This window comes from Salvia hispanica, chromosome 3 (genome assembly GCF_023119035.1).
Source record: "Salvia hispanica cultivar TCC Black 2014 chromosome 3, UniMelb_Shisp_WGS_1.0, whole genome shotgun sequence".
Taxonomy (NCBI): Eukaryota; Viridiplantae; Streptophyta; class Magnoliopsida; order Lamiales; family Lamiaceae; genus Salvia; species Salvia hispanica.
The window spans coordinates 13,416,390-13,443,000 of record NC_062967.1 but is presented as its reverse complement, the minus strand read 5'-3'; the positions used below and the strand labels follow the sequence as shown (position 1 = coordinate 13,443,000).

Below are 26,611 nucleotides of genomic sequence, written 5' to 3'. Positions count from 1 at the left end.
TGGATTACCTTGTTGATCAAATTAATAACATTTGATGAAATACATTCGTTGAATATAGCATAAAATGTGTAAGTTCATTGCATGCCTACTTAATTCTTCTAACACTCGTGATCTCTTTACACGTGAGAATATGATAAATAAATAAAATCTCTAATATACATCGTCACAAACTTCATTTAAAATATGCAATGTATTGCATCATCATCTTACGAGTCAAGCAATCAAACATAGAAATCTAAGCCAAAGTTCACGAGAATGTTGATTTGCTAACAAAATTCAACTTGTGTCATATATTTGAATTATCAACATGCACATTTTCACACATACACTCACTCCTATAAATGAGGCAATCCTGTACTTCTTCGATATATACAAATTCACTCACAAACAAAAAAACAATCTCAGCGATGACAATTTCTTTAGAAGCCTTAGCCATGTCCGGGGCCGACTTTCATGAAGTTGGCCTTGATGTTATAGAGTGGGAGCGGATAGACTCAAAGGTACCTTCATATCTATTAGCTGAAGAAGTAGACGGAGATGAAAACAATGAAATAAGAATGAAATGCCACGATGGACACATTCAATCGACATCGTGTGATGATGATGATGATGATGATGATAATAGTGACTTGGGCTGCATTTCATCTCTCGATGAAAGTAGTTTGAGTTTTGTGGGCGAGAAGAATGAGGGTGTACCCTTGAATTTTGGAAATATGATTGTTTGGGCAATAATAGTTGTTATTTTATTTGATGCAGTACGGATGCTCGAGTCATGAAAATGGCGATCAGAATAAAGTTTAGGGTTTAGGGTTTGTAATCGTAGAAATGTTAGAAGATCATTAATGTTCTTACTCACTTTGAAGTTGAGATGATTTGTATTTATTTGTAGGATGTAGGTACTAGGAATTTTTTATTTTTCTATTCTTTTATATTTCCATTTGTTTAATGAAACGATTCTTTTCTTACTTACGATAATTTCAATTTATTATTTTTTGCGAACTAGCTACTTGAGGTATGATTGTTTGGAAGTTGTACTATGTCGAGCTATGAAGTAGGTAGATGTATACTCATGAAATTTTTAATTGTCTCTCACCCTAAAAAATTGTACATTGAGCTATCAATCGAGCGAGCTAATTTGTCCGTGTTTGGATTAATCCTAGCGGATTTTGGCATTCGGACTACAAGTCATCCGTGTTAAATAAATTTGGGCTAAAACTTTCAGCCTTCAACCATAACCCTGAATAATTTTGGAGTTTCAGGCTAACATTTCAAGTCAATCAAGCTCAAAGCATTAAGATTTGCTTTTATATATATTGATCTTGACAATTATACGTTGGTAACAAAGAAATAAATCTATAAATATCATTATTACCAAGGATATCCATCGATGAACCCAGTGACTATTCCCCATGCCGATTTATAAGCACTTTAATGGGTAGGATAACTGACCCAAGAATTTAAGATTGATCTATACCCAAAATCATGGATCGACTCAAAACTAGTAGTAGTACTTATGCAATTCTTAGAAGAGTACGAACAATCCGGCGATTTTTCGCCGGATATCGCCGACTTATCGCCGGCCATTGGGAGGAGTTCGGCGATTTTTCGGCGAAATTCCTACCGATTTTACGCCAAGCGGCGTTTTAACGCCGGGCTATCGCCGGATCATCGCCGGCCACTGTGGGGAGCTGTTCGGCGATTTTTCGGCGATGATCAATTTTTTTTTTTTTTTTTTCCTCAACGGTCATATTCTAATTTCCACCCCTATAAATATTTCATCCTCTTCCTCCATTCATCACCCACAAACTTCATTCACACAAATTTTCAATCTTTTTTCTCTCCATCTTTATTAAATGAGTTCTGATTCATCGTCTCGTGCTCAGTCCGACGAGGAAATATCACATTCTTCTTCCGAAGAAGAGGTACCTCCCGCTCCCACCGGATGGGATGTAGCGGGTTTCGCCAACAACCCAATCAACAACTATATCTCCCGCTACATACAAAGCGAGATCGCTCGAATGCAGCAGCCACCCCCCCAACGGCCAATCCGCCGGCGGCGCCGATACATCCCTCGCAACCACACTGGTGCGCACGATCGGCTGTTCGCCGATTATTTCGCGGAGGAACCACGTTATCCGGCAGATGTATTTCGTCGCCGGTTCAGAATGCGCCGCTCCCTCTTCCTGCGCATTGTTAATGCGTTGTCCGCGCGTTACCCCGAGTTCCGGCTCCCGGCGAGACGCAGCAGCGGAAGCCCGGACAATCGCCCCTGGCAGAAATGCACTTGTTGCCATCCGGCGTTGGCATACGGAGGGTCCGCCGACATGTTCGATGAGTATCTGCAATGCGGCGAGACGACTGGCAACGAGTGCCTGAAGAATTTCTGTCAGGGCGTGCGAGAGATATTTGGGGAGCACTACCTTCGCTCGCCGGACGCAGCTGACTGCCAGTTCCTACTGGATTGGCACTGGAGGACCCACGGCTTTCCGGGGATGCTCGGCAGCATCGATCGTATGCACTGGCAGTGGAAGAACTGCCCAACCGCGTGGCGAGGCCAGTTCACTACCGGCTACAAAGGTACGCATCCCACCATCATTCTTGAAGTCGTTGCCGACCAACGGCTTTGGATTTGGCATGCTTATTTTGGTATAGCCGGGTCGAACAACGACCTAAATGTTCTCAATTCCTCGCCCCTTTTCAACGAGCGGATCAACGGGTTAGGCCCCTCCATCGAATTCACGGCCAATGGCAATGTGCATAACATGGGGTACTACCTGGCTGACGGCATCTATCCGCAATGGCCCGTGTTTCTGAAGACGATCAGATGCCCACTCGGAGATAGAAGAAGGTATTTTGCCCGAGCGCAAGAGTCTGCGCGCAAGGATGTGGAGAGGGCATTTGGGGTGCTCCAATCGCGATTTGCACTGGTAAAGGGCCCGACGCGCTTTTTCTACCAGGGGGATATTGCCGATATCATGTATGCGTGCATCATCATGCATAACATGATCATCGATGATGAACACGAAGGCGTCCTCGACGTCACCAACGACCCAAGTGTTGCATCATCGAGTCACGGTGTCTCAACCGAGTCCGCCCGCCAGGGTGTACCGCACAACGAACATGAACGGTTCCAGGCGTTCATGGACATACACCAGAAGGAGGCCCATCAAGCACTACAACACGATATCATCGAAGAATTGTGGGCAAATAGAAACCGCGCCCACCGCCCTTGAATTTTTTTTTCTTTGAATTTTTTTTTTGATTTTTTTTTCCATTCGTGTACTTTTTTTTTTTTTTTATTTTCTTCGTTGTAATGTGTACCCGTGTTTAATACAACGAACTTTATTACTATTATTTGTTTTATCTTATAAATTAAATAAGCTAGCTTTATTATATATAAAAATGAAATGTTGAGTTAGGGAGAAATAAGGGAGAAATAAGGGAGAAACCATTGCAGAGGTTGGCTAAAACTTTAATGGGTAGGATAACTGACCCAAGAATTTAAGATTGATCTATACCCAAAATCATGGATCGACTCAAAACTAGTAGTAGTACTTATGCAATTCTTAGAAGAGTACGAACAAACATTTTTCTTAAATGATAGTAGTAGTATTACATTTTCCTTATTTGAAACTAAATGTGGTATATTAAATGATATATGGAAAAGTGAAATGTTTATAATCAAAATGTATTTCGAATAACCGGTATGCATATTCTACCTCTTTTCCATAATAAAATTCCGAGTAAAAAAGCGTTCCAAATTTTCTTATCTCTCGTGATTTTTCAAAAAGTGAGTTTCTTCACGGAAATTTTATGTTGAAAAAATATGCGTAAATAACAAAATAAAACCTAAGGTTTAGCCTAATATTTATAGCTTGGTTTATATCTATAATTGATCAATCTCTACAAAAATTCATAATCAATCATCAATAAAGTAAATTGAGCTAATATAATGAGAAAGTAATATCTTAATCTTGGCAAAATGTCCAAACATTATGGGACAGATTTGTAATGAAAAAATACAGACAAGAACAGGATTATCTGAAATAATTTGATTAATCCAAATGATTATTAGCAGAAAACTAGTAGTAATAAACCTGATCATCTCATCTTCCCCCAGACAACTCAATATCCTCCTGGAGGTTGATTGAATGCTCTCCCCAGTTGAATCTCCTCTGCAGCCTCTCGTTTTCGAGCTTCCGAATCTTCTCAAAGTTCCGCCACACCTCCCACCTCTCCGCGAGCCCTTCTCCCTCCAGCATCCGCACAACCTCAGACATCGCTGGGCGCTGCTCGGGGGTAGATTGGGTGCAGAGTAGAGCTATCTGAACCATAATCTCGACTTGCTCGATGTCGTAGTTCCTCGCTAGATTGCTGTCCACAATGTCCTCTAGCTTACTCTCCTGCTGCAGCTTCTTCACCTTCAAATGTTGAGTTCAAAATCATTATCATACAAATTTATAAACACGAGCTGTTTCGTTGAGAGGAAGATGGTGGGGACTTACATGGTCGAGAAGCAAAACGTCGTCTTCTTCTTCTATGCGCGAAAAATCTATGGCTCGCTGGCCAGTGACGAGCTCCAGAAGCATGATTCCATAGCCAAAAACGTCGGTCTTCTCTGAGGATTTTCCGGTTGACAAGTACTCAGGAGCTATGTGGCCCATTGTTCCACGCACTTGCGTCGTGATGTTGGTTTTCCTGACGTCGACCAGCTTGGCCAAGCCGAAATCGCCAACAACAGCCTGCAAATTGGAATCTAGCAGCACGTTTGCAGCTTTAACATCACGGTGAATGATCTTGGGATTGCAGTGCTCGTGGAGGTACTCTAGTGCACGTGCTGTGCCTAATGCCACCGATTCTCTCGTGATCCAATCCAATACAGGGTGCCCCGGTTCTGTTCGGATGGAAAGATTAAATATTTCACTCGATTTTCGCAAACACATGCCAATATTCAAGCCATAATGAGAACGTACCTCGCAAACGAGAGGCAACACTCAAGTTTTGCATAAAAGGGTAAACGAGAAGGCGTTCGGTTGGAGTGGTGCAGAATCCAATCAAACGCAAAAGGTTTCTGTGAACAGCCACGCTTATCATCTCGACCTCGCACTGAAACGCTGTATCGCTCCCGGGAGTATCAAAATCCATTATGCGTTTAACAGCAATTTTCGTCTTATCACCAAGAATCCCTTTATAAACCTTTCCGGAGCCCCCCTGCCCGAGGACATTCTTTTCACTAAAACCGTCCGTAGCCACCTGCAGTTCTCTCCAAGAAAACCTCTTCAACTGACCAAATTCAATTTTCTGGTCCACATCGCCTGAGCACACGGGTTACAGATTAATAAAAGAACAAAATCAGTAGCACGATTCAACTTCGACATTCCTAGAAATGAAATGATGAGGGCGATAGTACTTGAGAACAACAAACACTTATCAAAACAAACCTGCAACATCAACAAAAACTTCACGCCCGTAGCCTATAGTCCAGCCTTTCCACGTGAATAACAGGACAGAAAATCCAAGTAAAAAGACAGTAAACAGCGGAACCACAATTGCCAATATCAAGCCAGTTCTCGATTTCCTTGGATCACCTGCACAGACAAAAAACTAATGGTCAATATCTTCAACACGGCCTTACTACCACATAACTTTCCCGGATATGGAATTTGATAAAAACCGTGTGACTCTAAAATACATGTACCTGTGTTTTCAGATGCACAAGGCGGGGAAGAAATGACGTCACAGTCCAACCAGTTCTTTGTGAAACTAAAGAAGAAGCAAATAAAATTCTGTCAAAGTAGGCTTATTTAAATTAAATATTTAAGGATATGATTCAATAACATGCGAACATGCACGATATATGATCACGAGATGGAGATAAGAAGTTGATCGTACTTATGTTTAGAAATCTGAAACAAATCCTTCGGAATTTTTCCGCTCAGCCTATTTGAATCGAGCTGGCTGCGAAATAATAATAAATGTTTCATCAATGAAAACATTTAATTATGGTAAACAAATAGTATATCAGATTATTTTTCAAGAAACGTTACATACAGGTCCGTCAAGTTGGAAAGACTTGAAAGTGATTTGGGAATTGATCCAGAGAGATTATTATCACTTAAGATCCTGCTCAGGTAAACAAGCGTATCTTAGTCGACGGGAACAAAATGGAATAATAAAAGTTGTTTGAGTTTCTTATAGTGTGCTTACAAAAATTTGAGCCCCTTAATATTGCCTAGCGATGATGGTATTTCTCCTGTTAAATGGTTATTTTCCAGATCCAACATGGTCAAGCTCGTCAAGTTGCCAAACTCTTCGGGTATCTTACCACTTATACCATTTCCGGGCAATTTGCTGTTAAGAATGAAGACCACATAAGCACTTTCAAATTAGTTGCTAAACGCAAACATAAACAACAGTCAGACCATAGGCTAATGCAAAGGCAAATGAAAGACAATTTCGAGGTTTTTCAGTTGACTGCTGAAATTTAAAATTCAGAACTTATGAAAGTAGTTCATTCAACAGCTATAAAATATCTCTTGCAAATGGAGAGAGAGCAGATTCAGTGCAAAGATTGAGACAATGGACGAGTAATTAAGTGGATTTTCACATTCACTATAAACTAAATTAAGTATAAGTCGAAGCATTATAGACAGACATACAGTGTAGTCAGCATCTCCAGAATTGCTATTCTCGGTGATAAGGTTCCAGAAAATCCCATGTTAGGCAATGTCCTGGTACAATTGCAATAGTGAAAAGACTTAATAACAATATGAAGTTCATAAACATAAAAAATATCAGGTGTGATCTGACATAAAACTACTCAGAGTATCCAAATACATTCTTGAAAAGGGATTTTACACTGATATGACATCGTTGTTACTGTTGCATGTAATTTTGGACCAAGTGCAAGGGTTAACTTGATCGCTATTCCAATCTGCGAGCTGATTGTCTGAAGCATTTAGTGACTTCCTCAAAGCATATAATGCATCCCCTGAAAGGCACCAATGTGTTATCTACTCAAACAACAGTACGTAGAAAACGACCATTCTGTTTTAACTTTGACAACTGAGATTGAACAAACAAATTGAATAAAGGCTGTCATATGCAAGACAATGTGATTTACAACAAAGTTAAATAGACGGCAGCTGAGAAAAAAAAGTACTATTGTTATTCCATGACGAAAAAATTTATGAACATTTATATCTCTTATAGAAAGAACAGAAAAAGGGATTCAATGTTCTGTTAGTCTTTTCACTCTCAAAAGACGGCGCTAGTAATGCTCACTGTCTGATTTATTACACATGACTGCATCATGTAATCCAACATATATAACTCCAATAGCATTAGCATATCATATACTCATGTTACTCTGTTCAAATTCTCAATCTCTCCAGTCTAAATCTAAGAGAAGCTCGAATGATCAATTTGAAGCAGTTTCAAAAATCAATTTTTTTCCCCTCAATTTCTTTGCATAAGTAAAGCACATGCTTTTATATAAACAGCTCATGGTCGGTGGTCACATCAATATACGAGGAGAGAAGGAAAAAGAGTCATTTGAAGCATATAAGGAAGAAACAACAATCGACCATATACGAGCATTTAGATAAGTGGTATTGATAAACATGCTCACCTTGTGCATCAGGAGCCACAAAATAAGATAAATGTGCCAATGCTAAAACTCCAATCAACAGATCCATAACTGATGACAACAACTCATTTCCCACCAGGAGCTGTTGCAATGAGTTCTAACCAAGCAACCTACAATGCCTTGCAGAAACTCTGTTTATGGAAAAAAAAATCCTTCATTTAATTGTTAAGAAACCACATCAGCTAATATCAGCTAACATGAACAGCCATAGAATTATTCATATTGACATCTAGGAAGCATCTTTCAAGAAAACAAAACAACCAATTAGAGAGAGAGAGAGAGAGAGAGATTAACCACACCACTTCAAACAACTAAGCATTACACACATTTCCTCCTCAATCACAACTGAACAACTCAGCCTCTTAAAATTCGAAAATATCCAAAATCAACATGTACTTACGTGAACAGCCATAGAATAATTATATTGACATCTAGGAAGCATCTTTCAAGATAACAAAACAACCAATTAGAAAGAGAGAAAGAGAGATTAACCACGCCACTTCAAACAACTAAGCATTACACACATTTCCTCCTCAATCACAACTCAACAACTCAGACTCTTAAAATTCAAATTTCCAAAATACATAAGCACCAAAACAAATGCCTAAAATCAAGCCCACCAATCAGTTTTCACAAACCATCAACAACCAAGAATCTTCTCAAATCAACAAGAATTCCAGGAAAACCCAAAAATTACACCACACAGATGCTTCAAAGAGAAGAATTAAGACAGAGAGAGCCGTGAAAACTACCTGAAGCGAAAAGGGCCTCGATGATTTCCAAAAGGGAGTCGAAAAAACACGAGCTTTATTCAGTTTGAAAAGCAAGTGAGGAGCCTAGAAAACACACACGCTTCCGAATAAACTCCTTTCTGGTATTCGCTTTTTGCGAGGGTGACGCTCTAAATGCGTGCTCTGGCAAAGGAGTGCGTGTAGATTGTGATACATAAATTGGCACTCCATCCGCAGTTACTTTTTAGGGAGAGAGGTAGATGAATTGGTGAGAGTGGTGGGCCATGCTTGTAGACATTTTTGGCACCTAGTTTTGGAGGTTTGCTTCGCCTTTAATCGATGATGATTTACTATGAAACAATTCGCAGAAAGAGAAAAATCAGAGGCAGCTCAGCTCTCATCTCTTCATTTGTTTCTTTTCACGAAAAGTAAATTCAGATGAAATGAAGATAGACACCATTTTGAAATGAAGATATTTACTGTGTTTTTTAAAGAGATCATTTTTGAAATTATACTCCCTATTTACAAACGAAAATGGTTAATTTATGTGAAATAATAAAACAATTTTAGTACTCCATTTGTTAAGAAAGTATTAATAAATATTTATCACCTAGTGCTAATTAGAGATATACTTTAACAATGCTTTGCGTTAAAGAAATAAAACGAGGGACAAAATGTATATCGGATGTGGTGTCGGTGAGAGCAAGAGTATTGCCAAATGGTAAAAGAAAAGAGCAATGATAGACAACCAAATTTTCGAAGCCAAAGCACCGACTCTATTTGTCGCATTTGAATATCTTTTTATTTTCTATTTTGGGCGGCGCAAACGTGTGGGTCGGATGAGATATACTCGAATTTAAGGAGATTTTGGTTGAATCCGTACGCGAGCCTTTTTTCTCTTTTGGACTACGTAATACGTCATCCTATCATTTCGAGCAGAACATAATAATGTTCCTTTTTTTTTTTGTTCCTAAGAATCTCTGGTCGATACTTTTAGTATATAATAAATATAAATTAGTAAATTATCCTCGAAAAATCGAGTGCGACAAATTTGGATTTATAGAAATTTTCTCTTTATAGATCCAATAGTATTTACTTTGTGTTATGCTACAATAATCTCCATTTTGGTATGTACTAGTATAAATTAATAAATCACGTGAATAATCAAGCACGACAAATTCGAATATATAGAAAATTAATCTTTATAAATAAAAAAATGATGTTTGTTTTGTTTTACATTACAATAATATCATAAGAGCCAATAGTTTATACTATAAAAATAGTGTAGAAAATTATTTCTAATAAGCAATGAGAAAAAATTGTACCCGTATAAGCGGTAGAAATAAATGATTCAATGAATTATTCAAGTCAACCTAAATTTCACCATGAACTTATTATTTTACCAAGAAAGAAAATTTAATGCAAAATCCATCAACACGGGCACGACGAAGCACTGATTTTGAGTGTGGATTTCGTATCCATTAATTAAGAGATGATTAAACATTAATTATCTTATCTGTAATTAGACTATCAGTTAAGTAATTAATTTATTTATCATTAGGTGAATAGGTGACAAATTAACCACAGTTAAATCAAAATGAGAATTACAAAAATAGTAAATTAAAATAACTTCCGTTGCCGGGACTTGAACCCGGGTCTCTCAGGTGAGAGCCGAGTATCCTAACCAACTAGACTACAACGGATTGATGTTCATATTAGAGAATGTTTTTATATTATTCAGAAAAACAACATTAAGTTGAGTTATTTCATTAGATAAATTAATTAAATAGCAAAGTACTACTATCTTAGAGTTAGCAAAAAGGTGAGATATAAATACAAGATCTTACTTCATTTTTGCTTTGTAAGATTGAGATGATTCTATCTCGTCTCATGGTGAGTTTGTTGATTATAAGTCTTTGCAGATGGTGATAGTGTTACCGTTTTGATTTTTGATTTTGTTGTTGTAGGGAGGGTGGTCTTGTTTTGTTGTTTGCTTTGGTATGTTGTTTCGTATGTTTTATCCTTGTTTTGACGTATCTCAGCGATCTTGTATTCTGCCACATATATTTTGATCTATTTACGTAGACTAGTTTGCTTATAAATATATATATGCTTGTAAAACACAACATAAATGAATAAGCAAAACACAACATGAATGTAGAGATTTTTATATATAAAGCTGCAGCTCGAAACACACTTGATAGTATATAACTTCAAAGTATCAGTCTACAATTCTGTCATCCATGCAGCTAAAAGATTCAAGAAATGTTGTTTTCGTTGTCATAAGTAGAAATCTCTAAGTTGTCCTAGTCATCTTCCTCATCGTCGTCAAAATCGCTCACATTGTGATCGCTATCACCACACAGACCCACTTCGTGTTCGTCTTCCTCACTCTTCACGTCATAAGGTTCCGAGTCATCAATTGTCGACTTGCGTATTCCGATTTCATACAACCTTGTAGAGGTGTACATCTCATCGTGGTCGTCCATTGTGATTAAACCTACAAAAGAATCAATTGGTTCAGTTGCAAAGTCGATCACACAATGGTCAACCGGGATCGTGGCAATGTCGGAATAATTGACGGCATCCACTGTGCGGAAAGCAGTGAAAAGAGGGTGCTTCTCGTAAGGAGTGTCAAAAGTTGTTATGATATCCTCGGGATCTATCCTCATAATGCCATAGATCACATCACCACTAGCATTAAACGTAATTGTTGTTTGATCCAACGATGGTATGCTCCGAAGCAGCCTAAACTTTCGAACATCCCAAACCTCGGAGTTTATGATCACCTATTCAAGTGATAACAAGTAGGTTCAAAAGAGAACATAAGACCAAGCTAAAAAAAAGTCATACATTTGCATATATAAGATCAGGGTTGTGTTATAAACCAAACTAGTTATAAACGCCAAACGCCAAACACATCATTATAAAATAATGCGGAATTCATTATAGGGAATTATGAGATTTAAAAACTATGACATCATCCTACAAAATTTAGAAATCTGAAGTTCATTATAAGTTTGTTATTAGTTCATTATAATGAACTTCAGGTTATCATATAATGATGTTTTTCGGCGTTCAAGGTTTAAGAGTGGTTAGGTATTGATCACAGTCCATTTGTAAATGCAACAAGCCCAATTTGAAATATGAACTATTGTCGTACCTCATTCCTAGTAGGATGAAAGCCGCCGCCACCGAAATCTGTAATTTGATCAAATCGATGAATTGGAGTGGAGGCCCTTTGATCCCACAAAACTCCGTTCCAAAGTAGCATAGAGTCGGATGGGCTAAAGTGAACTAGAGAATATGCATGCCCAGTACCAGAAACGTTGGTGGATGTATCTGACAATGTCAAGCCCAACTGACATGTTTGAATATCATACAAAAGAATCTCCGAGCGTGGTAAATCTGATCTTAGTGCTCCAAACATTCGACCTGAATTACTAGCTTTGGCGGCTTTGACTCCACCAAATGAGTGCTTAGGACCAGTAGAAACCGAAGACGCATCCCACAAGCAAACATCATTTGAACTTGAAGAAAGTATAAATTGATTTCCGCCGGAAAAATGAGATTGTACAAATGTAAGAGGAGATAGATGACTTGTACAATGGTCCAAGACAATGTTCTTGTTAGAATCGATAACTTTCAAATCCCTGTTGAGCCCACCAACAACAATTCGAGAAGAATCTCCTAGGAATGCAATGCACGTTAAAAATGACCTAGTATTATAGTGACAACTTCGCCATGGTGTGAATCTACTATAAACAAACTTCCGATCCTCCATATGCCCAATTGCCCTGTGCATACTTCTAAATTCACGCTCCCTAACACGATATGTAACATTTGATGGAGCAATAGCTATGCCACCTCTTTCCATACGCCTCGATCTCGGAGTAGCAACATTACTAGATGCTAGAGTACTCGCAGGTCCACAATTAGTTACAACCTTCAAAATAGCATAACAATATCATGAACCCTAATAAATAAATAAAAAGTTTACATAAGTACTACATGTAGTTTATGATATGTAAATTGGCACACTCTGCCATTACTTTTGGATAGAGATAGGTAGATGAATTGATGGGAGTAGGGGTAATATTTCTACACATTTTTGGTAGCTAATTTTGGTAGTATGATCCAATACAGACACCAACTAAAGTCAATACAGACACCAACTAAAGTAAGATCTTTTGTGTGTTTTAAAGAAATGATGTCATAAGCATTTTCGAGGTAATATCTACAAATGAAAAGCAGTTAATTTTTATGAGCGTAACGAAATAAAAACCAAAAGATGTACCATGGCAACGGTGGGGTAAGAGTATTGCCAAATGGCAAAAGGAAATCCTTGTAGACGCCTAAAAACAGAATTTCTTTATCTCGTTGACAAAGTGTATAGATACTCAAATCTATTGAAATGATGTGGAATTCATACGCGAGACTTTTTCTATCATGGATACATATTCTATGTTTATGTCATCTCAAGAGTAGCACAATAATGCTTCTATTTTATTTGTGAGATTGTCTAATTAGTACTTATGGTATATATATTATATAAAAAATATTGTAAATCAAACTCAAAAAATCAAGTACAATAAATTCAATTTTATTTGAATTTGTTCTTTATAGATTTAATAATAATAATAATTTTGTGGCAATATCCGTTACATTGCAATACTATTCATTTGATTCATATAATATAAAATTCAGTAAATCAGACTTGACAATCAAGTACGATGAATTCAAATATATAGAAATTTGTTATTTATAGATACCATAATACTCATTTGGTCATAATATCCATTACTTTGCAACAATAATTTCGTAACAACAACTAATTTATAAGGAAATGGAGTAGTGTATACGATTGTTTCTAATCCGCAACGAGAACAAAATTTATGCGTATACGGAAAAAATAAAAAAAAATTATGTACTATAGTCAACTCAACCCAAATTTCACCATATGCCTTTTTATTTCACCACGCAAAGATAATTTAATGTAACAGCCCATCATCCATCAACACGCGCACGACGAATATTTTGTTTAGTTTACAATCTTCAATAACTATTAAAACAGACCCATCATCTATCAATAAGGTGAGTATGTGAATAAATTAAAATCTTCAAAAACTTAAAACAAACCATCAAAATGAGAATTTTTAAAAAAATATAGAAGAAATATTTGTATAAAACTTTCGTTGCCGGGACTTGAACGTCCGGCTCTCTCGGGTGAGAGCCAAGTATCCTAACCAACTAGAGTACAAAGGATTGATGTTACGCAACGTGAAGCATTTGTTTTTCACCATGAGTTGTTACGTAGTGTTGGTTTTGTGATTTTAAAAGAAGAGGTAATATAGTAGAAAATAATTATGTTTCCATTTTAGCTAGGAAATTTGTTACTTTAAGTGGGACAATAAAAAAAATGTTACATATTCAGTGGATCAGAGAAAATATTAGTACTATATAATACTTATAATATCAAATTTTTATTTACCAAATGAATGGAAACATAAACAATTACAAAATTAAAATATTCCTAATACTCCTACAAACAATCACTACTAATCATCTCAACATCAAAGTGAGTAAGAACATTAGACGACATAGCTTTTCTATATTTAAAAGTAACAACTATTATTGCCCAAATGATCATAATTCCAAAAGTTAAAGGGCACACTCTCCTTCTCCTCACCCACAAAACTCCGACTACTTTCAATGAGAGACGATGACGGAATCGGCCCATCGTGCCGTTTCAATTTATTTCCACCGTTGTCACGATCTTCGTCTTCTTCTTCTGCTAGTAGATACGAAGGCACCTCCGAGTCATCTAACTCCCACTCTGTGACATCAAGGCCGACTTCAAGAAAGTCGGCCCCGAACATGGCTAGGGCTTCTAAAGAAATTGTCATCCTTAGACAAAAAAATCCGATTTTTTCTTGCAAGATAAAGATTACTTGTGAGTGTGATTGCATATGCTGAAGAAGTAGAAAATTGCCTAATATATATAGGAGTGTTTGTATGTGTGAACATGTGCATGTTGATAATTCAAACGGACTTCAAATACATGAATCAAATTGAATTATATTATCAGATTATTAATTAACATTCCCGTGATTTGGCTTGACTTTCCCTTCTTGATTTTTTTTGACGCGTCAGATTATGATGTAAGAGGTTGCATAATATAATTATGACATCATTGGAAATTAAATTTGTGATGATATACACCCCCTTCGTCCATAAATAAATATCTCGCCTTGACTCAATATTTTTTTTAAATATAAAAAAAATGGATTATTACAAGTTAGTGAAAACTATTCGAATACAACCCATTCGATTTTATAAAACCAAAAGTATTAGTATGATTTTGCATACTGCTCTTCCCAACTATATATGCTAGGTGGTACACCTAATATAAACTTTAACTATAAAAAATACTATAAACTTTAATACATCGAGTGACAAATAAAATATCACATATATTATACATTCTAGCAAATATGAAATTGCTATGGTATATAATAAAAGTATCTCAGTCAAACCTATCAAACCTTATCTCATATCGCGGTACCAAAAAAGGCCCCAAGTATCACATGTATTATACAATCTACCAAACATAATATTATTATATTTTAATATAACAAAAGCATCTCACTCAAACATAGTAGTAAAAATTATTTCATTAATGCCGTACCAAACAAGCCCTAAATGTATAAACATAAATGAAATTACTTTGTGCGTTAAATCGTTGTTTTTTACTACTATAAGATTTGTAGGCAAATAATTGATCGTGTAGACAGCATTTATCCATGTTTGCTTCTTTTTAGGATTTTTTGTTGAACATAATTCTAACCTTCCAAGTGAAATAAACTTCTTTGTTAATTTATAGACTGGGAGCTAAAATGAACTACCAAAATAAAGTTTTAAGGAAATGGTAGAATCAAAGAGAAAAAAACAAATAAATATGAGAGGATAAAAAAAAAATAAAAATGGGAGAAGCAAAGAGAGAGAAAAAAAAGCAAATATTAAAAGATGAGAGGATTAAAAAAATATATAAAAATGGGAGAGTAATTGCAGAAAATGAAAAAATAAAAAATGGGGTGAGAGAGGCTCGAACTCTCGACCTCAGGATTACTCAGAAGCTATGAGACCTACGCGCTAGCCAACTGCGCCACCACCCCTTGATGAAAATATTTAATCATAGAAATACTTCTTATTTAATGAACTGACAGCACCGTTAGCTTTTTTAGTCAAAATGTGTTAATAATTGCAGTCTTAATTTAGTTCTCTCTCTTCCCAAAATCATCCAAACAAAAATTGAGCGGTACATATCTATACACAGATATACTTATATTAGTATTAGGTAGTGTGTATTTGTGTGTGAAAATGAATGAGTTGTGAATTTTGGTAGTACTTTTTTAGGTCTCTTTTTAGAAACTTGTTTTCAAAACTTTAATGCTCTCAATTGTGGCTTTGGGTCAATTACTTCTACAAATAATAATGGCATTCAAGTTTCTGGCCTTAAAGATGTGTGTTTTAATTTGAATGTAACATCTTGTATATCTGTCTTGCTAAATCTATCACTTTTGACTGTGTTATGGCAATGGCATTAAAGATTAGGCCTCATGGCTCACTTCTTTTTCTTTGCTTACTTCCAGTAATTCCCACTTTCAGGTGTAATTCACACATACATACATATATAGTTATGATACAAATTTGTAACACAATGCATTCACATGATCTTACATGTGTCTAAAGGCATCCAATTGGGGTTCGGACTCAAATGCCTAAGGAAGTAAAGAACGTTTATTTTTTGTGTACAATGTCTTTATGATAAAAAAATCTTCACACGTCGAGAGAGACGCCTCGGACGGATGATTCCGTTCGGCCGGGAACTGACAATGAAGCATGGTTTAAATCCTAATGCATATTTACATTGAATGCATTAATCTTGGGGAATATATTATAAGTGCTACAAAACCTACTTGACAATGATTGTTCAAGACTGGGGCAAAGGTACCCCTACATGCTTTGCTTGTCGTTATATATATGTGTTTGCCCTATCATCATCATCATATGTATAAATATATATTGGTAGGAGTTATTGTCATCTAACACCAAATGTATTTAATCTCCTATTTTACTTTTTATTTGAAATAATACCATACTCTCTTTTTTTTTTTTTTTTTTATCTCGGTTTGATAGATACATTTCTTGTTCGAGAGAAAAAAGACAAAGGATTTTATATAAATTTCCGCATTATAGAATGTGGGATTTGATCTCACACTCAAATCTATTAATCGTTAAATTTGTTTTTGAAAGACTTTTAGATATATGTACACATAATATACAAATTTGATACTACCATGTATTTATAAATGAGTAAATTGTAAATTGTAAAAGTCACATTCTAATTTGTTGAATTTGCTCTCCGTTAATCCCATGGCGAGAAACTACGATTGTATATAACATCGTTTAAATGGATACGATATCCATGTACAATTTCATTAAAATAATTCCAATTTGAGATAATTGAATAAATCTTAAAATATGACCAAATTTGAAGATATTTTTTTGTATGTAAATTATACCTTGAATTGAAGCACGTTAAGACTATACCCTATTGAGTAAGAAGCTACAACGAACCTAAGTAGGTTGCAGAGATCGAAAAAGAGAATTTATTGCCATCAGTTATAAAAGCAACAACCCCAGTCAGTCTGAATATAATCAGAAATTATTTCTGTACAATCTGTACTAAATGCCAGGGACCCATAACCAATAATTTATATATATTCCACCTAATTAAAATTATCAGTTAAATAAACAAGCAATTACACAAAATATGAAAATATACACTTACATTATCGACCAAAAATCAAATTAGGCTAATTAGAAATATCGCTTGTGATTAATTAATCATAATTAATTAATTAATTAGTTAGGGGTTATACAAATGGCCTTGGCATCTGCACTTCCATCCCAGCGGCTTGTAATTGGAGTACCTGTTTTCATCGGCGACCGATTCGCCGCCGATCCGACTCGGAAAGGCTCGGCCGCGGCTCGGCGTGGTCGGCACCTGCACCGCCATGCACGGGTGGCACAAATTGCACCGGTTTTGGCAGCTCGGCGGCGTCGATCCCAATCGAGCCTTCTCCTCCGCCACGAAGTTGCCCTAGAAAATTAAATCAGCAAAATTGAATCGATTAAAATGCGAATTTGCAGAGAGAGAGAAATAAGGAGAGATTGAGAGAGATTGAGACCGAAGAAGAGGAAGGATTGATGAGGAGGAAGAAGGCGAGAGTGAAGGCGAAGGAAATTAATGGAGAATTGGAGGTGGAGGCGATGATGACCATGCTTGCATTGTTTTCAAATAGCAGAGTATTTGAGCAATTAAAGCGCTATGAAAGAGGGGAAAATGATCAATCGCAGTCTACCTACTCTAGCGATATAAATTGGATTGGGGGGATTTTTGCAGATTGGTCCTTTTACTTGTGAGCTTTTCCAATTTCGGTACGGGTCGGGTCGAGCCACGAAAATCGGATTCGGCTATCGTTCGGCTATTGTTTCAATGAGCTTTTTTCCGAAAGAGGATCAATAATGGTTCTTCATTAGTTGTTCGAGTTCACACTCAAAGACATGATTTCGACACGAAGCAGTCGTGTTGCATCGACTTCAATTCTTATGTAGAACAAGAATTAGTTAAACTCTGCCAAATATTTATTTTTAATAATTTCTTGAAACCTAAACCTAGCTTATTGAGACATTTATAAATAGGTGGAGGAAAAGAGAATGATAAGAACATGATTTCTTATACACAGAAAACGTGCTTCACTTGATGTTTCTTCAGTCCTAAATTCTTGTTTGACTATTATCTACATAAGCAAAGATGATATGTGAGTAATATATTGAAGATTTATGCATTACTGCATTAGATTTAAGATGATTTTACTACATGTGAAGACGAGTAAGTTATCATCGAATCTTTTGAAATATTGTTTTGTTCCATATATAGTTACTAATAAATATCAAGTATGTATAGAATTTAATTAATGTGCATGCAATGAGATGTGTTTCAGTTTAGGAATAGTTGTTGAATGCATGTAAAAAAAATTCAAGTAATTAGTTAACCTACGAGTATTAATTAATTACCACATATTAAAAACAAAAATTTACTCTTAGACGATTTTTTAATATTGGGCCAAACAGCCCACTTTGCCGAAGGCTAAATTGGGTTTTTCGTTTGTAGATATATGAGCCCACTTCAGCTTGGATTAGCATTTTACTTGGGAGTTTTAAGATCATTGGAGTACATTTTTTTTAACTTCATATCCCAACAATTTAACTACCAACTTATGTTATGATTAAACTTAATAATCTTTATGTCTTTCATAAGCATGCTCATTTTGCCTTTTTAGTAGGTTCTTCCAAAAGTGTGCGTTTCTCACTTTTGGAAACTACCTACCATTAATTCCTTATATTTTATATACATACACGAAGAATGACCCACACATTTATATATACCTAATAATATGCAAACTACAAAAAGGGTAATTCAGCTGCATTATTAGTCAAAATCAAACACAATCGAGTTTAAACTTTTATACTACTAGTACTTTATTTTAACTATATTCTCACTTATTTTTTTATGTCCATATAGAATTTTCACATATTGAAAATAATCTCGAATAAAATAGTGTACTATATTCAAACTTATTTCATATTATTACTCTAAATACTAACCAAATTCAAACTAGAGTATACTGCACGATTACGAATTTCCAACAAGTACTATTATCAATCACATACAGCTTCGAAATGTAATACTACTCCCTTCTTCTCTTATAAATAAAAACTTTTAAAAAGACAAAAAGTTTTAATATGTAATTAGTAAAATAAGAGAAAAAAAAAAATGTCAGGCGTACTATTAGTAGAGAATGAGTCATATCTCATTAAAAAGAAAAAAATTTCATAAAATAGAAAGTATAATTTTAAGGGGTGAATGGAGTAGCATTTATTGTGATCAATATCTTAGATCGTAACATGATTTTGTTGGACGTGAAACTACCGCACACTATTTTTATGTGGATATTTATTTAATTTAATGTTATAGGTAAACGGGTCAACTCATTTACACACTATCAGACACAGTCAAATTTTAGTTATTTTACATCTATTGCTATACAAAATTTCTTACTTTTACGATACGAAGCGACATTAATAAGTCTTTGAATTGGTGGGCCAAGTAATAACAAGTATCGTACAAACTAACTAATTCTGATGAATAATTATCCGGACTAGGTACAACATTAAAAAGACATAATAAAGAACTAAACAACCACACCGGCTCAACCAAACAAAGGCCGAAAGCAAACCAAGAGTACACCGACAAAAGTAGGCACGACAAACAAACCAAAATGACAAATAGCGGATAAACCAACAACATACAATATATTATATCATTGCAATAAATTTTTCGATTTTATTTATCATTGGATCCACGTCTTTAGTTTGTATACATTTAATTCCAACATATGCAAACAACGCCGCAATTTCCTTAAATAAGAAAACTAAAGAAAGATTCGATAACCATAAATGACGAGGTAAAAGAAAATCAAGACAACATAAAAAAAACTAAAAGACTAAACTGCATATACTAATTGTTTTATAAGTAGTAATAACTAATACGACTTATGATGCGCCAATTGGTAATGGCTACAGATTTTAAAGCGAAGAGAATTTAATCAATTTTTCATAACAATGCCTAAGATAAAAACATCATTATATTTTAAAGTGGTCCATACAATATTATTGAATAATACTTGAAAACTATCATAAGACATAGATCATTAGAACAATACATTAAGGGAGTATTTAGAATAAATATTTTTCTTCAAAACACAGTTACTCGGTTTGTAACAGACACTAATTTACTGCAATTTCCCATTCTACACCATTTTCCTGATTCATCCAAATAAAAAGTAACGTCTGATTTCGTCTATCATCACTCATTCACTCTCTAAAATAATAGAAAAGAGGAATTATGTAAATATATCATCCCTCTTCCGAGTAAATAAATAATAAAAATGCTTGAGCATGAAATAAAACCATTAGTTTTTATTCATACACTTATTTAGTTGACTAAAGTAATATTTCATGTCTACTTATATTTACGAGTATTATACACTTTTCATCAAAGTCAAATTGCCATTTTTCAAAATAAGTATCAACTGATTATTACTACTACTTTTATTTATTGTAATTCACAAAAATATCCGAAAATTTAAGGAAGAGATTTCTAGAGAGCGAAAAAGAGTAACTTGGTTATTACTTATTTATTGAAATTTCTTATTTTTCGATACACACTGACATTTAAGTGTTGAGTTGGTGAGCCAAGTAAGTACCATACAAATCTAACAAAATCTAACTAATAATCATCCTAATTAGAGAAAATAAAAAAACAAAATAAAGAAATAAACAACCACACTAGCTCAATCAACGCAAATGTGAAAGCAAATCAAAAGTACATTTACAAAACTAGTCACGACAAATAACGCATAAACCAACAACATATAAAATCTATCGTCATCACAATAAATTTTTCGGGTTTTTTTTATTGTAATTGGATCCACGTCTTCAGTAAGTATAAATCAAAAACGACAAATAACGCATAAACGAACAACATACAAAATCTCTTATCATCGCAATAAATTTTCGGGTTTTATTTATCGTCGGATTCACGTCTTCTATTAGCATACATTTAATTCTAACATATCCAAACAACGCCGCAATTTTCACAAATAAAGTAATCAAAGAAAGATATGATAATCACGAACGATAACAAACAGAAAAAATTGTAGATATTAAAACGGAGATGATTTAACCTATTTACCATAGATATAATTAATAGTAATATTTCTTTCAACACTATCATAATACATGGTAGATCATTTTAACAATATTAGAAAAACAAAACTAAGTGGTTCCATATCCATCATTTGAAATATGGATGGACTAGTAAGGATGGTTTACTAATGAAATTTAGTGGTTCAGCGACTTTTAATAATTCCAAAATAGTTTAAAATATGAATATATATTACTGTTCTTTTCAATGAAGTAACACTATCATCACTCTCTAAAATAAATTGAAAAGAGGAATTATGTAAATATATCATCCCTCTTCAGAGTAAATAAATAAAAATGCTTGAGCATGAAAAATAAAACCATTAATTTTTATTCTTCTACTTATTAAAGTTGACTAAAGTAATATTTCATGTCTACTTATATTTATGAGTATTATACACTTTTCCATCAAAGTCAAATTGCCATTTTTCAAAATAAGTATCAGCTGATTATTAATTACTACTTTTATTTATTGCAATTCACAAAATACCCGAAAATTTAAGAAAGAGATTTCTAGAGAGCGAAAAAGAGTAACTTTGTTATTACTACTTATTTATTGAAATTTCTTATTTTTCGATACACAATGACATTTAAGTCTTTGACTTGGTAAGCCAAGTAAGTGTACAAATCTAATCAAATCTAACTAAATAATCATCCTAGAGAAAATAATAAAAACAAAATAAACAGAAACAAAATAAAGAATTAAACACCACACCGGCTCAATCAACACAAAATGCTGAAAGTAGATCAAAAGTACATCGACAAAATTAGTCACGATAAACAAACCAAAACGACAAATAACGCATAAACCAACAACATATAAAATCTCTCGTCATCACAATAAATTTTTGGTTTTTTTTTTTTATTATTGTAATTGGATCCACGTCTTCAATTAGTATAAACCTAAAACGACAAATAACGCATTAACGAACAACATACAAAATCTCTTATCATCGCAATAAATTTTCGAGTTTTGTTTATTGTGGTTATATCCATGTCTTTAGTTAGTATATATTTAATTCTAACATATCCAAACATCGCCGCAATTTTCACGAATAAAGTAATCAAAGAAAGATATGATAATCACAAACGACAAAAAACAGAGAAAACTGTAGATATTAAAACGAAGATGATTTAATCCATTTACCATAGATATAATTAATAATATTACTTTCAACATTACCATAGTACATAGTAGATCATTTTAACAATATATTAGAAAAACAAAAATAAGTGGTTCCATATCCATCATTTGAAATATGGATGGACTAGTAAGGATGATTTACTAATGAAATTAGTGGTTCAGCGACTTTCAATAATTCCAAAATGGTATAAATAATTTTCTTTATGAATATATATTACTGTACTTTTCAATGAAGTAACACTATCACTCTCTAAAATAAATTGAAAAGAGGAATTATCTAAATATATCATCCCTCTTTCCGAGTAAATAAATAAGTAAAAATGCTTGAGCATGAAAAATAAAACAATTAATTTTTATTAGTTATTAAAGTTGACTAAAGTAATATTTCATGTCTACTTATATTTATGAGTATTATACACTTTTCATCAAAGTCAAATTGCCATTTTTCAAAATAAGTATCAACTGATTATTACTACTTTTATTTATTGCAATTCACAAAATATCCGAAAATTTAAGAAAGAGATTTCTAGAGAGCGAAAAAGAGTAACTTCGTTATTACTACTTATTTATTGAAATTTCTTATTTTTCGCTACAAAATGACATTTAAGTCTTGGAATTGGTGAGCCAAGTAAGTGTACAAATCTAACCAAATCTAACTAAATAATCATCCTAAGTAGAGAAAATAATAAAAACAAAATAAAGAATTGAACAACCACACCGGCTCAATCAACGCAAATGCTGAAAGTAGATTAAAAGTATATCGACAAAACTAGTCACGACAAATAAACCAAAAACGACAAATAATGCCTAAACCAACAACACATAAAATCTCGTCATTACAATAAATTTTCGGGTTTTATTTATTGTAATTGGATCCACATCTTCAGTTAGTATAAACCAAAAACGACAAATAACGCATTAACGAACAACATACAAAATCTCTTATCATCGCAATAAATTTTTAAGTTTTGTTTATTATCGTTAGATCCATGTCTTCAGTTAGTATACATTTAATTCTAATATATCCAAACAACGCCGCAATTTTCACTAATAAAGCAATCAAAGAAAGATCCGATAATCACAAACGACAAAAAACAGAAAATTTTATATTAAAACGGAGATGATTTAACCCATTTACCATAGTTATAATTAATAATATTACTTTCAACACTATCATTGTACTACTTAGTTGATCATTTTAACAATATATTAGAAAAACGAAACTAGTGGTTAAGCAACTTTCAATAGTTCCAAATTATAGTATACTATATATAAATAATTTTCTTCACTCTTACTCTTCTTGTAAGTTGTAACTGACATTTTCCTAAGTCATCCATATCTAAATAAGAAGTAAAATCTGATTTCGTCTATAAAAATTGATATACTCTTACTACTAGTAACTCATAATTTTTAATTCAACAATTTCTTTTTATGAATATTATTCTTTTCATTGAAGTAAAACCATCTCTAAAATAAATATAGAAAAGAGGAATAATGTAAATATATCATCCCTCTTCAGAATAAATAAATAATAACAATGTAAAAATGCTTGACCATGAAATAAAATTATAAAACCATAGTTTTTTATTCTTCTAGAATTCTACTTTATCAAATTTTACTTATTTTATCTCATGTCATCTCCTTTTATGAGTACTATGCTTTTCATTAAATACAATTTGCCATTTTTCAAAAGAAGCAAACTTGTTATTCCTATATATTTGTCACAAATATACGTCACAAATATCCCAAATCAAGAGTGAGATTTCTAGAGAGAGAAGCTTAGTTATACCAATATCGAATCTGCTTTTGTTTGTATTCACTTGTTTTAGCTGTGTTCCCCTCCTTCTCCCTCCCTCCCTCCCTCCCATCTCTCCTCTCCTCCTTCAATTTCGTGGATAAACCAAACCGCATGCTCTCATAGATCCAAATCGCTTCCAATTACAAGGTAAATTAATCATCTTTTTGTGTCTAATTAAGCGTGATTGATACAAGGCTTGCCAAGATTTGAGCTTTCCCATCTGCGCTGCAAATTAAGGTCATTTATTTTTGTGGGAAATTATAAAGTTCTGATTTTGGATTTTCGATCCATTTCTGGAAAATTGTTGAGGCCATCTGATGATGTGGGGGCAGCTACTTTTCTTCCTTAATTTGATGTGTGCTGTTTTGATTCGTATTGGGATTTATCAGTTTTGTTTTTTCTTGCAAATTTGGGAGCTGGATTTGGACTCTGACGTCCTTGTATTGTTCATCGCTTCTGTTCCGTTTTCCGTTTAAATCTGGGGCTTTGCATTTATTGTGTATTTATTATTCCTTACCTGCTGCTGCACCATTCAGTAGAACTGGTCCCTTCATCTAGTGGTCTTTATCATTTCTTCCATGAATTCAATTGGAAAATTGGTAAGATTTTCAGCTTACTGCTTGATTTCATATGTTGTTGAACCTCTCCTTGAAAAGAATGTAGGGAAAGAGTATCAGTCTTGTGGTTATTTAATAATGCTTCTTCATCAATTAAGTGTCTTGTTTCACAACATTTCTCATTGCATTTCTTTATGTTGTCATTGTTAGGAACATTTCCTTTGAATTGATCTAGATTATATTGCAAAGTCTTGATTTTATGCAGTTTGTTTAGAGGGTTGAGATAGAATGGAGGAGGCGTGTGATTATCCGAAATGGGACGAACTGATACCGGATGCACTTGGGCTGATATTCAAGAAACTGTCTCTTGTTGAGCTGCTGACTGTGGTGCCAAGAGTCTGTAAGTCTTGGGGAAAAGCGGTGTCTGGGCCGTATTGTTGGCAAGAGATAGACCTTGTTGAGTGGAGCAGGACTCATGACCCAGAACAAGTTGATCGGATGATTCAGTTGCTCGTTTCGAGAAGCTGTGGCTCGCTCAGGAAGCTCAGCGTCTCTGGTGTTTCCAGTGACCAAAGCATTTCCTTCATAGTTAATCAGTAAGTATTAGTCGTGCTTTCTTCGAATCTTTTTTTTGTTTGAGTAACGTATAACTTGCTCGCAATGAGGTGAAAATGCAGTGGGAATAAGTGGATGATGCCAAATTTGTGCATTGGCCTTCAAATGATTCAAATGAACTTGTGATTTGATTTGGTGTTTGTTCGTGTCGTCCATTAAATTGCATAGATTGCAGCTCTTGCATTGTTATTAGATGTATTAAGAGGAGGATATGCTTAAGTAGAATTATTCTAATACCATAAGCGCTCGTTTGCTAGGCAGTATGTGATGTTTGATTAGGATGTCTTTTAGCACATATGGTATCAATATCATGTTGCATAATGTGTCCACTGTTGTCTTGTCACATTATTTCTCATATTATACCTTTTCAAAATTTTCTTATATGATTCACCTTGGTTTCAAGTGCTCAATCTCTAAAAGCGTTGCACCTGCCCGGAAGCCACATGAACAATTCAGTAATTGAGAGGGCTGCCGCAAAGCTATCATGTCTGACTTCCCTCGATTTGAGTTACTGCGGCAACATAGGAGCTCAAGCCCTCGAAGCAGCCGGGAAGCACTGTAAATCCCTCACCTTTTTGCGAAGGGTAATGCATCCGCTGGAGGTGATCGACAAGCTTTCCCAAGACGATGAAGCTCTTGCCATCGCTGCCACAATGCCAAAACTGAAGCATCTTGAGATTGCCTACTTGCTCGTAGAAACATCAAGCGTAGTCAAGATTATCGAAAACTGCAAAGAGCTCGAGTTGCTGGATATACGAGGATGCTGGCAGGTGAAGCTGGATGAAAAGTTGGCGAAGAGATTCCCTAATCTGAAGGTTATTGGACCCCTTGTTGTGGACTACTATGAAATGAATGGCTGGGATAATTGTTCAGATAACTCGAGTTCTTCCGAGTACCTGCCTTGGGACTTTGCAGACGACGTGGATGATGAGTACAACGAGATGCTGGAGGACGATTTCTGGGAGGACGAACTCCCTGTAGAGGACGTTGGGATGTGGTTTTACTATGACATTAACGTTGCGGATGCTGTTTATGATTGGCCCCAGTCTCCCTAAGTTGGTATCTGCATCTTCTGCTTTGTGATGATACATGTCATGTTAGTCTGCCAGCTTTGAATGTGTGTGCTTTGTAATACATCTAAGTGTGTGAGCTTTGCAAGGTATAAATGTGTAAGGAACTATTTGGCCTAATGAAATAAAAATCAGTTGCTTATTCCTACTTTTC

The 26,611-nt window shown here is 34.7% G+C and overlaps 4 protein-coding genes, 1 long non-coding RNA gene and 2 other non-coding genes across 10 annotated transcripts; 2 read left to right on the top strand and 5 right to left on the bottom strand.

Moving 5' to 3' along the window:
• Positions 1-1,853: 1,853 nt before the first annotated feature.
• LOC125209325 lies at positions 1,854-3,492 on the top strand. The gene is made up of 3 exons (XM_048108928.1): positions 1,854-2,577; positions 2,722-3,203; positions 3,484-3,492. The coding sequence occupies exons 1-3, from the start codon at positions 1,854-1,856 to the stop codon at positions 3,490-3,492; spliced, it is 1,215 nt and encodes a 404-aa protein (XP_047964885.1).
• A 458-nt stretch (positions 3,493-3,950) lies between these two features.
• Positions 3,951-8,781, bottom strand: LOC125213389 (probable LRR receptor-like serine/threonine-protein kinase At5g10290). Of its 2 annotated transcripts, none has more exons than XM_048113906.1 (12): positions 8,401-8,781; positions 7,631-7,779; positions 6,859-6,991; positions 6,660-6,731; positions 6,208-6,351; positions 6,052-6,123; positions 5,893-5,958; positions 5,699-5,763; positions 5,442-5,588; positions 4,974-5,315; positions 4,506-4,894; positions 3,951-4,415 (listed from the first exon to the last, which is right to left on the bottom strand). In XM_048113906.1, the coding sequence occupies exons 2-12, from the start codon at positions 7,695-7,697 to the stop codon at positions 4,107-4,109; spliced, it is 1,806 nt and encodes a 601-aa protein (XP_047969863.1). In that variant the 5' UTR covers positions 7,698-7,779; positions 8,401-8,781; the 3' UTR covers positions 3,951-4,106. The 2 variants fall into 2 exon arrangements, with proteins under 2 accessions (XP_047969863.1, XP_047969862.1); XM_048113905.1 differs by having other exon boundaries at positions 3,951-4,421; positions 8,401-8,776.
• A 1,228-nt stretch (positions 8,782-10,009) lies between these two features.
• TRNAE-CUC lies at positions 10,010-10,082 on the bottom strand. Its single transcript has one exon. It is a non-coding gene; the product is annotated as a tRNA-Glu (tRNA).
• A 603-nt stretch (positions 10,083-10,685) lies between these two features.
• On the bottom strand, positions 10,686-14,285 carry LOC125209324 (DDB1- and CUL4-associated factor homolog 1-like). The gene is made up of 3 exons (XM_048108927.1): positions 14,052-14,285; positions 11,543-12,325; positions 10,686-11,168 (listed from the first exon to the last, which is right to left on the bottom strand). Exons 1-3 carry the CDS (start codon positions 14,283-14,285, stop codon positions 10,686-10,688), a joined length of 1,500 nt encoding a protein of 499 aa, XP_047964884.1.
• A 1,184-nt stretch (positions 14,286-15,469) lies between these two features.
• TRNAM-CAU lies at positions 15,470-15,554 on the bottom strand. The gene is given in 2 exon segments: positions 15,470-15,505; positions 15,517-15,554. It is a non-coding gene; the product is annotated as a tRNA-Met (tRNA).
• Positions 15,555-17,028: 1,474 nt separating this feature from the next.
• Positions 17,029-17,796, bottom strand: LOC125216906. The gene is made up of 2 exons (XR_007175502.1): positions 17,634-17,796; positions 17,029-17,545 (listed from the first exon to the last, which is right to left on the bottom strand). It is a non-coding gene; the product is annotated as an uncharacterized LOC125216906 (long non-coding RNA).
• A 6,414-nt stretch (positions 17,797-24,210) lies between these two features.
• LOC125213324 (F-box protein FBW2) lies at positions 24,211-26,605 on the top strand. 3 transcript variants are annotated; one of them, XM_048113807.1, is made up of 3 exons: positions 24,211-24,362; positions 25,047-25,368; positions 25,791-26,605. In XM_048113807.1, exons 2-3 carry the CDS (start codon positions 25,061-25,063, stop codon positions 26,440-26,442), a joined length of 960 nt encoding a protein of 319 aa, XP_047969764.1. In that variant the 5' UTR covers positions 24,211-24,362; positions 25,047-25,060; the 3' UTR covers positions 26,443-26,605. The 3 variants fall into 3 exon arrangements, with proteins under 3 accessions (XP_047969764.1, XP_047969762.1, XP_047969763.1); XM_048113805.1 differs by having other exon boundaries at positions 24,220-24,362; positions 25,038-25,368; XM_048113806.1 differs by having other exon boundaries at positions 24,225-24,362; positions 25,022-25,368.
• The last annotated feature ends 6 nt before the right edge of the window (positions 26,606-26,611 follow it).

Excerpts from the sequence above, each read along its gene's own strand:
- LOC125209325 (XM_048108928.1), top strand. The coding sequence starts at position 1,854 with ATGAGTTCTGATTCATCGTCTCGTGCTCAGTCCGACGAGGAAATATCA. Across the intron at positions 2,578-2,721 it reads GTTCACTACCGGCTACAAAG|GCCCCTCCATCGAATTCACG; the intron begins GTACGCATCCCA and ends TCAACGGGTTAG.
- LOC125213389 (XM_048113905.1), bottom strand. The coding sequence starts at position 7,697 with ATGGATCTGTTGATTGGAGTTTTAGCATTGGCACATTTATCTTATTTT. Across the intron at positions 5,959-6,051 it reads CTTTCCAACTTGACGGACCT|CCAGCTCGATTCAAATAGGC; the intron begins GTATGTAACGTT and ends ATTATTTCGCAG. Across the intron at positions 5,589-5,698 it reads TTGTGCATCTGAAAACACAG|GTGATCCAAGGAAATCGAGA; the intron begins GTACATGTATTT and ends TTGTCTGTGCAG.
- LOC125213324 (XM_048113807.1), top strand. The coding sequence starts at position 25,061 with ATGGAGGAGGCGTGTGATTATCCGAAATGGGACGAACTGATACCGGAT. Across the intron at positions 25,369-25,790 it reads ATTTCCTTCATAGTTAATCA|TGCTCAATCTCTAAAAGCGT; the intron begins GTAAGTATTAGT and ends CTTGGTTTCAAG.
- LOC125209324 (XM_048108927.1), bottom strand. The coding sequence starts at position 14,285 with ATGACAATTTCTTTAGAAGCCCTAGCCATGTTCGGGGCCGACTTTCTT. Across the intron at positions 12,326-14,051 it reads TGGGTGAGGAGAAGGAGAGT|GTTGTAACTAATTGTGGACC; the intron begins GTGCCCTTTAAC and ends GCTATTTTGAAG. Across the intron at positions 11,169-11,542 it reads TTCATCCTACTAGGAATGAG|GTGATCATAAACTCCGAGGT; the intron begins GTACGACAATAG and ends TCACTTGAATAG.